Source organism: Somniosus microcephalus, chromosome 2 (assembly GCF_052327205.1).
Source record: "Somniosus microcephalus isolate GS21.2 chromosome 2, FLI_Smic_1.0, whole genome shotgun sequence".
Taxonomy (NCBI): Eukaryota; Metazoa; Chordata; class Chondrichthyes; order Squaliformes; family Somniosidae; genus Somniosus; species Somniosus microcephalus.
Window position 1 is genome coordinate 333,403,807 of NC_140988.1, and position 13,264 is coordinate 333,417,070.

Consider the following 13,264-nt stretch of genomic DNA (forward strand, 5'->3'; position numbering starts at 1 on the left):
ATTAAGGGAATCAAGGGCTATGGGGATAGTGCAGGAAAGTGGAGTTGAGATAGATCAGTTGTGATCTTAATGAATGGTGGAGCAGGTTCGAAGGGCCGAATGGCCTACTCCTGCTCCTATTTCTTATGTTCTACATATTATGAAGGTGCAGGTTTGCATCCATAATTCTTAGTGATGATTATTATTATCCCATAATAGGGACGGAGTGGTCCAGCACACTGTCCTTTCATCTCTGTCAGCTTGAATCAGTTGGTAGCACTCTCACCTCAGAAGTCCCACTGCAGGATTTGAGCACATAATCTAGACTGAGACTCCACTGCAGTCCTAGTGGACTGCTGCATTGCTGCAGATGCTGGCCTTTGGATGAGGTATTAAACCAAGGCCCTGTTTGCCTGCACCAGGGGTTTCGGTGAATGTTCAAGGTCCCATGACAATGTTTGAAAAGGAGGGGGCAGTTCTCCCAATGTCCTGTCCAACATTCCTCTCCTCAGTAAACTCCACTAAAAAAAACAATTAATTGTTATTCATCTCATTGCTCTTTGTGGGATCTTGTGTGTAAAATGTCTATCACATAAGTCATTCCACTGCAAAGTAATCCATGGCATGTGAAAGCCTTTGAGATGCTTTCTTCTTTGGAATGTGGGTCCAGATCCAGCACAGACTGATGGGACAAAAATCTCCTCTCTCCATGGCCTGGGAGGGTACAATTTGAACTGAGCCCGGGCAGTCCAGTTCCAAGTGGGCATAAGCACACAGCACAAAACTTCTCCTACTTTAGTCACTGAGCTGACAATCTCAATCACTAGTCGTGCCATTACCATTTTTCAATCTGTGCCAAGTTCAATCGGGGCAGCCACAAGACGACTGGCTCGGAATATGGTGATGATGCAGCAGCCTGGCGGTCAGGAATGAGGCACACTGCAGGAGAACAGCAAGAGCTTTACTCTGCACCTACCATTCTGTACTGGGCGGTATTGTGGACAAACATCCCATATCCTGATGCTGACATAAATCATATTAATCGACATAAAAAATCGTCCCCCCAAAAATGTTTTAAACATGTGCAGAAAAAATTGTGGGGCAGAAAATTCTTCGAACTGTGACTGCAAATTCCTGGGAATAACTACCGTCTTATGTTAAACAGGTTATTCAAGAGACTGACTACATCAAACCCACCAATTACCAGCAATATCTGTACAAAAGCTGTCAAGTGTAATCCCCACATACGCCTCACCCCATCTCCTCCCTAGTTTAATGCCAGCAGCTGACAATATCATCCAAAAAACAGGAGCCTCATTTTATCATCAGGGCTGTTTTTCCAACCCCCCCCCCCCACAAATGTGTCTGTGCAATTTGCATAAACAGGGCAGAAAGTGTTAAACTCACTTCACCAGACGCTGGTGGTTGAATTACTTCTTGGTCTAAACCTGGCAAAAGCACATCTGACACCAAATGAAATGTTTGCAGCCCAGAGCCACAGGGGAAGTGAAATTCCACAGGTGTGAATTACAGCCAAACACAATACATGTATCAAAGACTCAGCCAGGCACCAAAACCAGCAAACACTGCAGTAACCCCATCATTATCTGCTTCTGCAGAGGAGGAAACCTTACATTTAATTACAATCCTGTTTCAGGCTTGTTTTATTGTGTGTGTGTTTTGCTCTCTCTGCATCTCTAGATGAGGATCTAACCGTGTGTACGTGCGTGTTTGTTTACCTTCTACATTGGAGAATTGCTTCTAAATCGGTGTAGTTCTGCTCAAGGATGCTGTAGATCTGCCCCGGTTTCAGTGCGGGGCAGATTTCAGCACACCGGTGGCAACTGAGAAACAACTGCAATACCAAGATTTGGACACTGGAGCCCACTTACCATTTGCAGTGGTCAGGGTCCACACCCCTTTGAATCGTGGCAAGTCTGAGCAATTTCCCTTCCCCCCCCCCCCCCCCGCTCCCTCCAGCTGGTGGGATGCTGTGATCCAGGAGGCAATCCGAAAATGGACAACTGTAACAATTATAATAAATGAGACAATTGCAGTATTGCAGCTTTTGTCGGCATTTGTAACTCTAAACGGAGCAGCAGGTTTATCTTTCAGAAGTAAATGTTAAAAGTCAGGAAATTGCCTGGATCTGTCTCTATGGAATATTGTGCATTTGGTTTAAGAGTAACACTGTTGTACTCGGCAAAGCTCTGACCCCTCCAGTTTGACCTGGACAGAACCAGTCTTATTTGCTGTTGTCAAGGACAGAGATGAAGTTCCAGTAAAGCCTTAAAGGGATTATTATGGTAAGAGTTATCCTTCAATTCAATGTCATATCATGCTAACACCAATCTTTACTCTCGCTCTCGTTTCCCCCTCTCTCAACCACCTCTGCACGATTCCCTGGTTAAGAGCAGGGCGACACCCCTCCCCCTTCCTCAGCTCGACACTTCCCACTGACAGCCAGAGAACTCACAGGGAGGGAAAATTTTCATTTGCTTTCGGCACCAGAAGCATGGTTGATGCCATGGAAAATCACCGCCTCCAGGTTTCACACCATGCTGACTTCAACACATATCACAATTTTTTCCATTGTTACTGGGTCAAATCCTGGAGTTCTCCAAGCTGACACCACTGTGGAAACACCAACAGCACAAAGACGTAATGGTTCAAGGAGCAGGCCCATCACCACCTTCTTGGGACAACTGCGATGAGCGATGAATGCAATCTTCCCAGCATTGTCCACATTCCAAGAACAATTAAAAGAACTGTACCACTCCTGAGTAGTAGCAATTGTCGAGGTGGGCATGAGATATACGTGAGATACTGGATATATTGTCACAGGAGATATGGGGGCTTCTCACCTGAAAACTTTGATGCAATTTTCAGTACTTTACAATGAAGTTTTTATTAGTAATTAAATATTTTTTATGATTATTCTCAGGTAGTGGACATCGCTGACTCAGCCGGCATTTATTGCCAGTCACTAGTTGCCCTTCAGAAGGTGGTGGTGAACCTTCTTCTTGAACTGCTGCAGTCCGTGTGGTGAGGGTACTCCCACAGTGCTGTTAGGGAGAGAGTTCCAGGATTTTGACCCAGTGACGATGAAGAAACAGCGATATATTTCCAAGTCAGAATGGTGTGTGATTTGGAGGGGAACTTAGAAGTGACGGTGTTCCCTTGCGCCTGCTGCCCTTGTTCTTCTAGGTGGTGGAGGTCATGGGTTTGGGAGATGTTGCTGAAGAAACCTTGGCAACTTGCTGCAGTGCCTCCTGTGGATAGTACACACTGCATCTATGGTATACCTGTGGTGGAGGGAGTGGATGTTTAAGCTGGTGGATGGGTTGTCGATCAAGTGGTCTGCTTTGTCATGGATGATGTCGAGCTTCTTGCCACCCAAGGAAGACCAGTAGAATCAAAGGCGAGTGTGTCAGCTGTGGCTCAGTGGGTAGCACTCTTGCCTCCGAGTCAGAAGTCCCACTCCAGAGACTTGAGCACAAAAATCTAGGTTGACACTCCCGTGCAGTACAGAGGGACTGCTGCACTGTCGGAGGTGCCGTCTTTCGGATGAGACGTTAAACAGAGGCCCCTCTGCTCTCTCAGGTGGACGTAAAAGATCCCATCGCACTATTTCAAAGAAGAGCAGGGGAGTTATCCCCGGTGTCTATGGGACCTTGCTGTGTGCAAAATGGCTGCTGCGTTTCCAACATTACAACAGTGACTACACTTCAAAAAGTACTTCATTGACTGTGAAGCGCTTTGGGACGTCCGGTGGTCATGAAAGGTGCTATATAAATGCAAGTCTTTCTTTCTTTATATAACTTAATGTCACATATATGTTTAAAAAAAAAATCTCTTGTACTCCCGATATATTTTCAAAATCACTGAGCACTCCTGTAGTAGAACTCTCGCTCTAGAGGGTGCTTTCACACTGCTATCGGAATTGTGTCGCTTGTCCCCTTCTCGGGACAATGACAAATTTTTGCAAATTTGCTTTTCTGACAGCGGAGCTGGTTTTTAACCCCTTGTGTACTATGACAGGATTAAAGGAGTCAATACAATGCTAATAATAATTCTTTTGTCACAAATGCAGTTAGAGCAATCGGTGGGAATAAGTCAAATTATAGCATAAGAACTATTCATAATCATCCATAATTGCAGGTTTGTATTTCTTAACAGCTCACATTAATTAATAATTAATGTTGCAAAAATCTAGAATATCTGTGATTAAGAGGTGAAGGCCTTTAAAATTATGAAGCGGTTCGATGGGGTAGACGGTAGACGTAGCAGATATTTCCACTTGTGGGGGGTGAGTCCAAAACTAGGGGTCATAAATTAAGATAGTCACTAATAAATCCAAAAGAGAATTCAGGAGAAACCGCTTTACTCAGAGAGTGGTTAGAATGAGGAACTCGCTGAGGTGAATCGCATTGATGCATTTAAGGGGAAGCGAGAAAAGTACATGAAGGAGACGTGAATAGAAGGATATGCTGACAGGGTGGGATGAAGTAAGGTGGGTAGAGGTTCGTGTGGAGCATAAAACACCAGCATAGACCAGTTGGGCCAAACGGCTTGTTCCTGTGCTGAAAGTTCTATGTAATAGTACTGTAATGATATTGAGAATTGTACATGAAGGTAGATGTTATGCAGGATATGATGAGAGTTAAGAGGATTAAACATGGCATGTATACGCATGTGGATCAGAATTAAGCATAAAACATAACATTTAATCCTCATTTATTACTTTGTCTCCAAAGATAAAAAGCGGGTGTACTCCCTATACCACCCATCCACCCCGCGGTCACAGTCTTGTTTCCAAGTTACATTAACCAATTGCGATCGGCACCTCAAACCGCCCCTAACTTAGCACCAACTGGAAATTTCACTCAGAGAGACCACCAGGATGACAGGAATAACAAGAGAATGCTGGAAAAACTCAGCAGGTCAGGCAACATCCGTGGAGAGAAATTTGAGTTGACGTTTCGGGTTGAAACCCTTCTTCAAAACGTACCAGGATGACGGGCGTTGGAAATGGAGAGACCGTCAGCTTGGTGCAGTAATGTGGGGCTTTTTTGCGAGGTTGGGGCAAATGAGAAGAGATTTTACCTGATCGGGGACGACTGATGGCGACGGTGGTTACTGGATGTCGAAAAGTGTTTCATTTCCCACCGTGAAAATCTCTCGCCTTGAGGGACAATTTTTTTTTTTTTTTTTTTATAATTGCTGGGAACTGGATGTGTGCAAGTTGGGTGAGGACAAGCTGGAGGTCAGCTGTCGTGCCTCACTCCCCACCCTGTCCCCGGTTACATAGTCAGTTACTTTCCCCGCTAATTTTTCAGTGGGTGGGCGGAGGTGGAATGCAACTTGGGAACGCGCACCGCTGCTAACTTCTACTGGCCAGTTCAACAGGAGCAAACATATGTAGGTGGACGTATGATAAATATGGGCAAATAGAAGGAAATATGGACGTTGCTCTGTTTCCCACATTTGCACTGCAGGTATGCTGCATGCAGAGGTTGCCTTATAAATTCTGGCGTAGTGCACTGAAGAGACTGGTGGAAGGGGATGCGGGGCAGACATCAAAGAGGGACCTGTGTAAGTGTCCTTAGAGCACTGGCATGGTGCATTCGTTTCATCAATAATTTTAAAGGTGTAAAGGAACTTTTAAGTCAGGCAGCTTGCTGGGCACTCGCCGAAGCCAGAGAGCCTGCCTCTTGCACATTAAGGACCCTGGGCATCTCCAGGGAGGGCGGAAATCCCGCCCCACTGAAGATGCTCTGCAAGAAAAGGGGGCCGGGTGGAAAGTCTAGGCCTTACTGCCAAGTCTCATATGTGAAAAGGGGTTACTTGACATTGAAAGGCAGCTAAGTGTCTATGGTATTGTACCCTAGGCTGAGTTAGCACCTTCAAGACAGGAGGGGAGGAAACTGGAACGAGAGGAAGGGAAACCCCCCAATTATTAGCCTGGCTCTACTGATTTTCTTTAAAAGCAGTAAAAGCACAAGAAAACCCTGTCAGATAGACAGCCTCATTCTTAGCAACACAACTGCTGTAGACACCATATAACAAGTACCTCGATGATAGTCATTTTAAAGAAAGACTTGCATTTATATAGCGCCTTTCACGACCACCGGACGTCCCAAAGCGCTTTACAGCCAACAACATTTTTTTTTGGAAGTGTAATCACTGTTGTAATGCCGGAAATTTAAAGGATATCTTTAATCTTAGTTGACAATAAGAGAAAGAAAACAAAATCCAAACCATCAATCCTAACAGGAATGCCAAAAAGCAGCACCTTCGACTGCCAGGCCTGTCCCAGCCTAAGGTCTGCAACCTGCTCAGAACATCCTGTGCTGTGTTATTTTAAAAACAGTGTCCCGGGATGGGGCAGGAGATTGAAAATATAAGATTTCAAACAGGAGGTCGGGTTGGTGACGTTCATTAACTGTTCAATTATTCAAGAATATTCAAGTTTGCACCTACTTCAAGTAATTTTTCGACAAGATTCAAAACTGTGGAACTCCTTACTTCTCTCAATCTTCCATTCGTCTTACAATCTACGGGCACTTAAAACTCCAGCTTGGCAGAACGTAATTACTACTTTAAAAAATAAAACATCTTATTTTTTCTCCTACTCTTTTTAGCTTTGGTGGTATCCTGCATTATGGCCCTTCACCCATATTTCTCAATATAAAAAATATCTTCAATATTATAGTCTGTGTATGGAGCACAGCCGGATGAGATAAACATCAGCCTAGTACAAGAAATTAGCTTGTACTTGAGATCAGTGTATTCACAGGATCTGATGTTTAGCCAATTCCTCTGGGACATCAAGTTTTTTAAAATATAAAGTCAGAACATTTTAATTTAATTTCTCTCCTGTCTTTGCTCAGCTCAGGTTTCTGGATGGGGCTTGAACCCTCAACCATCTGACTCATCGGTGAGTGTGCTAATCTGAGCCAAGGTATCACATCATCAACGACACAAAGTTGTGTGAAAGAGGCAGAACCTTTAGCTCCCCACATCCCCTCCGCTCATAGGGAGAATGAGTGCAGCCCTTACAATAGTGCGCTGTCAATAGTTACAACAATTGTGAATCACAGCACAATATCACCACCTGCTGGCAAACATAGGTCTGCACAAAAAAAAATGTCACCATTGCCAACTAAGCAAATTGCAGCCTGACGCTGGGGGAAACACTGAGTGAGATGGGTATGATGCAAGTCTTCTCACTCTGCTTGCTATACAGCCCGATGTGAATTGATTTTTCCCTGCTCAACGCAGAGCTCAAAGCGAATATCTTTCCACACAGCACAAAATGTCAACTGGTAATCTCATTCAGAGAGTTCCCACGATGGCTGCTGTGATCAGTGGCATTAGGAACGGAAATGGCACATTGCTACAGTCGGAGCTGGTCTTCACAGGTTGTAGGTAAGGAAGATCGGTGGGCAAAGTGAGTTTTACTCTGCCTCTGGCCTGTGCTGTTGCTGAGCAGTCACCATTTAAAATAAATCTGTTTATCAGAGCAGTATCAAATGTGGCTCTGATGAAGGCAAACAAAGAACATTAGAAAGCATAAAATAAGAAAGGGTTTTCACTCGTCAAATGTCTTCCTGCCACAAACTAGTTACAATCTGCATCATCATGGACTCAACTCAACCCATTGAAGTATCTGAAGAAAAGTTCTATGAAGTTGCTCCTACATAGGAACTGCTAGACGTAAAAAGACCAAAGGTCCATCGAGTTCGCCTTCTACCATCCTGGTAATCACAGGATGCAACTTTAATGGAGTGGTTGACTAAACATAGCAATCATTCTCCATCAATTCGTCCATTACAGACCCAGGCATGAGATGAGGAAAACCCCAGTGAAGAGCTTTGGGAACCATAGGTCCAAAGTCTCCTCTTCCCAAAGGTAAATCAAAGACGACACCAGATCAGCTATTAAATTAGTTACTCTGGAAACTTAAATTCCCATGGTAAGAATATACACTGTGAGTAACAATCATATTTGACACAGCAATTGACTTGCAAATCCCACTTCGTTCCAGATATTCACTCATGTCCTTTATAAAAGATATTAATCAACACAACATTCTTTAGTTGCTTTAGCTGTGAGTACAGAGTGATGGGGGAAAAAACCTCTCGGATAATCTCAGTCTTGAATCAGACTTTCTTTTTGTGCTCCTTAAGGTGCGGATGTTAGCACTGGGGAATGGACTGCTGTCCCGCTTCATGCACCCAATATCAGCAACAAGTACTTCTAGCAGAGGTAGAGCATAGCTTTACCCAGCTACAGGGTAAAGCACCCTCTGCTCCCCTACTGCAACAGTGCCCCAGAACCCACCCACTTAAACCACAGGTTGGTGCTATCAGCAGTTTTTGTAACACGAGCTGATCTCCCCTAGTATTGCTTACAAAGCAAAACTAATTTTGTGACTAGCTTCTTGATATTGCATAGGTTTGTTGTCATTATTGCTGCCTGGTTCATCCTTTGTTGCTTCACTTTGATCTTTCCCCTCCTTTGTTGCCTCTCGTGTTCATTCTGTGTTGTGAAGTTTCACATTATCCATGTGTAACGTTTTATCAATACTCTCTCGGTCTCTATGCATGTTTCCACCTGGACTTTCCATGCATTCTGTTGAACAGTGTGGCACACGTGGAAGGTTCTGGAGGTTGAGCTGGACTGCACATGTGCGACTGTCCCAAATTGGAAAAGTGGAGCACAAAAATGTACAGGAGAAACATTCAAAAGTTGCATCAACGGAGCGCAGCGGAGAAAAGAGCAAAACATGACTTCAGTCATGTGGAGAGACTGGAGGAGCTGGGGGGTTTCTCCTTAGAGCAGAGAAGGTGAAGAGATGTGATAGAATCATCCTTATTTACTCTCTCAGAACCCTTCATGATTTTAAATAAGGAGAAACTGTTTCCAGTGACAAAGGGGTCGGTAACCAAAGACTGGACAGGCTGGGGTTGTTTTCCTTAGAGCAGAGAAGGCTGAGGGGGGACCCGATTGAGGTGTACAAAATTACGAGGGGCATAGATAGGGTAGATAGAAAGGAACTTTTCCCCTTAGTAGAGGGGTCAATAACCAGGGGGCATAGTTTCAAGGTAAGGGGCAGGAGGTTTAGAGGGGATTTGAGGAAAAACATTTTCACCCAGAGGGTGGTTGGAATCTGGAACTCACTGTCTGAAAGGGTGGTAGAGGCAGGAACCCTCACAACATTCAAGAATTTAGATGAGCACTTGAAACGCCATAGCATACAAGGCTACGGACCAAGTGCTGGAAAATGGGATTAGAATAGACAGGGCTTGATGGCCGGCGTGGACACGATGGGCCGAAGGGCCTCTTTCTGTGCTGTATAACTCTATGACTATGACTCTATGACACAGATTTAAGGTGGTAAAAGAACCAGAGGCGACATGAGGAAACATCTTTTATTTTATACAGCGAATTGTTGTGACCAGGAATGCCAAGCCTGTAAGGGTGGTGGAAGCAGATTCAACAGTAACTTTCAAAAGAGAATTGGATAAATACTTGAAGGGGAAAAAATTACAGGGCTATGGGGAAAGAGCAGGGGAGTGGGACTAATTGGGAATGGCCTCCTTCTGTGCTGTATCATTCTATGATTCCAACAGTAGCAAAAAAAAATGTAACAGGCTGTGAAAGATCACACATACAGTACATGGAGAATGTACATCTGTGCAATTGGGTCCAATTGTACAGCAAATACTGGGGAAGAAATTAAGCTGTAGAGAAAGAGAAAATATGAGCCCCAGATGCAGGTTAGCCCCTGAAAACAAACAGTTGTATAGGAATGTGGAACAGCATGAAAGAAACTATACGGGCTAGTTCAATGATTTCAGAGCAAAGTGGTGAAAACCAAAGTTCAGTAAAGACAGTGGAAGGTGCTCTTAGATTAAGCAGTCAGCTGTTGGGTTTACAATTGCAACAGGTACATGGTTTTCACTGCCACATGTCCTCAAATTGAGCAGCAAGTGGTTACTTACAGCATAAACACTACACTGCAGGCAGCAATTGTCTCTATTTGAGCCATCTAGTTTAATCCTCTTTTCCTGTTCACTCTCCATATTAGTTAATATTCCCTTTTTTTTCCAAGCAATTATCTAATTCCCGAGAGAGAGAGAGAAAGTTTATGGACAGCTTCAACAATGGTTCATGGCAGATAGTTTTACATTCTAACCAGCCTCTGCCTAAAGAATTCTTCCTACCCTCTGCTTCACTTCTTTTTGTGATTACCTTAAATTTGTGCTGTCTCATCGCCATCTCAACCAATTGAAACGATCAGTATTTAATCATTTTGAGGACCTCCATTCGGTCACTACTGCCTTTCTTCATTCTAGTGAAAAAGCCGCAATTGCTCAAGTTTCTTTTCACAACTGTACCCCCCTCATCCCTGGTAACATCCGAGTGAAACTACACTGTAGCTTTTCCATTGCTTTAATATCTTCATAATGGGATACCCAAAACTCTGCACTATGGCCTGGATTTTGTGTTAAGAATAACGGCGAGGCTAACAGCGCTCACTGTTATTATGGAGTCAATCTGACAGCGGCTTCTGGAGTTCACATATGCGCAGGTAAACGTAGAAATCAGGAAGTTGCTGCCCGAGTTTCCCTGCTCCTCCACAAGCTGCGCTTGCCAAGAGACTCGGCTTTGAAATCCATGTAAGGGGGTGGCGTTGCTGTACTTGCCCACTAGTTACCCAATAAACACACCAGAAAAAGTTAAGGCTGGTACATTCAGGTGTAAGTGAATTTTTAACGGCATGATGAATCTTAATTACTGCCAAACAACCTCTCTAGCACTGAATGTTTAATTTTACAAGTGTGGAGTCTCATTCTATCAGAATTTAATTATTGTTTAAGATATAAAAACATTTTTTTACTTTTTCTTTCTGTCGCCTCTCTCTCTTAATCCCATCTTTCTGTCCTTCACTTTGAATGACCTTGAATGACCTGCATCTCCACACCAAGTTCCCTCTCCTGTTCTAATCCATTTAAAACCCACTCACCACATTTCTCCATTTAAAGAAATTTCTAACTTTTTTTTCTGCCCTCCAACCATCTCTCTTATCCATGTGGCACACTCCCCTTAGTTCCATGTGCCATTTTCTTGGCCATAAGTCTCTTGTGGTACTTTATCAAATGATTTTTGAAAATCCATACAAACCTACTGCATTTTCCTTATCTATCCTCTCTGGTATTTCTCCAAAGAATTCTATCAGGCTGGTCAACTACGCCCTGCCTTTTAGAGATCTGTGCTGACTGACCCTGGTTAATTCGTGCTCCTCCAAGTGCCAAGTAATTTTATCCCACATTATGAACTCAAGTAGATTATCATCAAATGTGTCGACTATCCTTTGGGCAAGAACAAAAGTTCCTGACGTATCTCTTATTCCTAATTTATCATGTGTCCGTTGATATTTGAACACTTCACCATATGGGACAATCTACCTGGATCAACTTTATAAAATCCTCCTTCTAAATTTCAGTTTTCTTCTCATTTCTTTTCATATGAATATTAGGATTGTCAAATTTGTACTCTGCTACAAATACTAAAATTAATAAAAGCCAATACAGAAAGTACTGTTCTCAATGAGCCGTAATGTCAAACTGGATCGCTAGATGGCAGACCAGGCCACAAAGTCTAAAGCTCCCCAACACACCATCAAGTCATTCAGTGCTTATTCTCACAGTGCTCGACACTGCTGAAAGTAACTGCAGTGCTTAGGGTTCCTCCTGAAGCTTCAGGCGAGCCATTTGATGAGAACTCAAACCAGATGCATAGTACCAATGGTACTTTCCCTCAAAAGCTGCAGAATGATTTTCAGCCTGGTTATCTCGAGATTCAAACCCAAGCCCCAGAACTGAAGGGACAGTGAGACAATCTGTACTGCTGAGCCCCAATGAACTATAAATCTTCAGAACTATTTACAACTTTGGGGGGGGGGGGGGTGGAATTCTTGCCTTGTTCCTTAACCCCACCCACTTAGTATTCAATATAACTTTGCCTCTCCAGGCACCAAGTCCTGACTCGATACCCAATGCAAGAGGTTTGCAGCGTGAGGTTCAGGCCTTACCTGCCGCACAGGAAGCACTTTGTCCAGGTCATTCAAGGTAATGTTTCCATCCTCTTCAAACTTCCCCTTCACCATCCTGCACAAATGACAACAGCAGGAGCAGCATTAGGCCAGAGCCTTTCAATCCTTTCAGACACAAAGCAAAGGCTGATGCTTCAGGAAGGCGGCAAAGCATTTCTGACAAGTGGAACTAGTAACAAGTAGCTTGTAACTAATGGTGGTCCCCAACATTGACAATAAATAAGCTTGTCTGCAGAATGCACCTTCCTCCCTTCAAAAATACTGTTTGCATGGTTTCAAAATACTTCCATTTCTCTTTCCAATCCCCTTGAGTTTTGCAATTTAATTTCTCCACCCACCCCATCCGCTGTAGAATTTCCCCAATCTATTCAGTTCCCTTTGCTGCAGTGTAGGCAGTGACCAAAATGATGCCCCACAAAGTGGAAAATTAAGTTGCCCTCTTACCACTCTCACATGACTCCCAGCTCCCTGCAGAAGCCTCGGAGCAGGTTGCCTGCCTGCCTGCCAACTGGGCCGCAAAAGGCGGATAAACTGGGAACGCCAGAGGGACACTCATTTAAAAACTGGAGGGCAACACTTCCGCATCTTCACTAAGATTAAAATGGAGGTGGTGTCAGAGTCGAGCTCTCCCATGATGTTTCTTTAACAGCTGCCCATCCCCCTCCAAGCAGGCTCAACCTGTTCCCTTGACAACCAGCATCGACTGCCCTAGATGTAAAGCATTGTTTTAGGAGTAAAAATGAACTTTAAGTAATTTTTTTTCTTTATTTGTGATCTGCAACCAAATCATATCGACATAAACGGCTCCCCGTCGGGACATTTCAAAGATCAGTGTTTTGTGGGTTGGAGTGTAGCAAAACAAAAAAATCCAAAACCTCATGAAAGAATATGGGGCAGATTTATCTCTTCCTACACCTGGGCCTACAGGATCACCTCAGTCCAGCATGTAAAGACACACCGGCGGCAGCAGCGAGAGCGGCCCTGGGTGGAGACTGAGCGGGAAGCCGAGGAGTTAAAGAGCCAGGAGCGAGAGTGGCCCAGACACACTGGCGGCATCAGCGAGAGCGGCCCTGGGTGGAGACTGAGTGCGGAGACCGAGGAGTTAAAGAGTGATGAGCGAGAGCGGCCCAGACACACCGGCGGCAACAAGGAGAGTGGTCC

General features: G+C 44.1%; 1 protein-coding gene across 3 annotated transcripts in view; it reads right to left on the minus strand.

Moving 5' to 3' along the window:
* The window catches only part of ctif (CBP80/20-dependent translation initiation factor), a 292,382-nt gene that overhangs the window by 109,903 nt on the left and 169,215 nt on the right, over nucleotides 1–13,264 (minus strand). For all 3 annotated transcript variants that reach the window (XM_085975110.1, XM_085975119.1, XM_085975101.1), the window contains one exon: nucleotides 12,083–12,158. In XM_085975110.1, coding sequence (XP_085831236.1) covers nucleotides 12,083–12,158 — 76 coding nt within the window. The remainder of the gene's footprint in view (nucleotides 1–12,082; nucleotides 12,159–13,264) is intronic.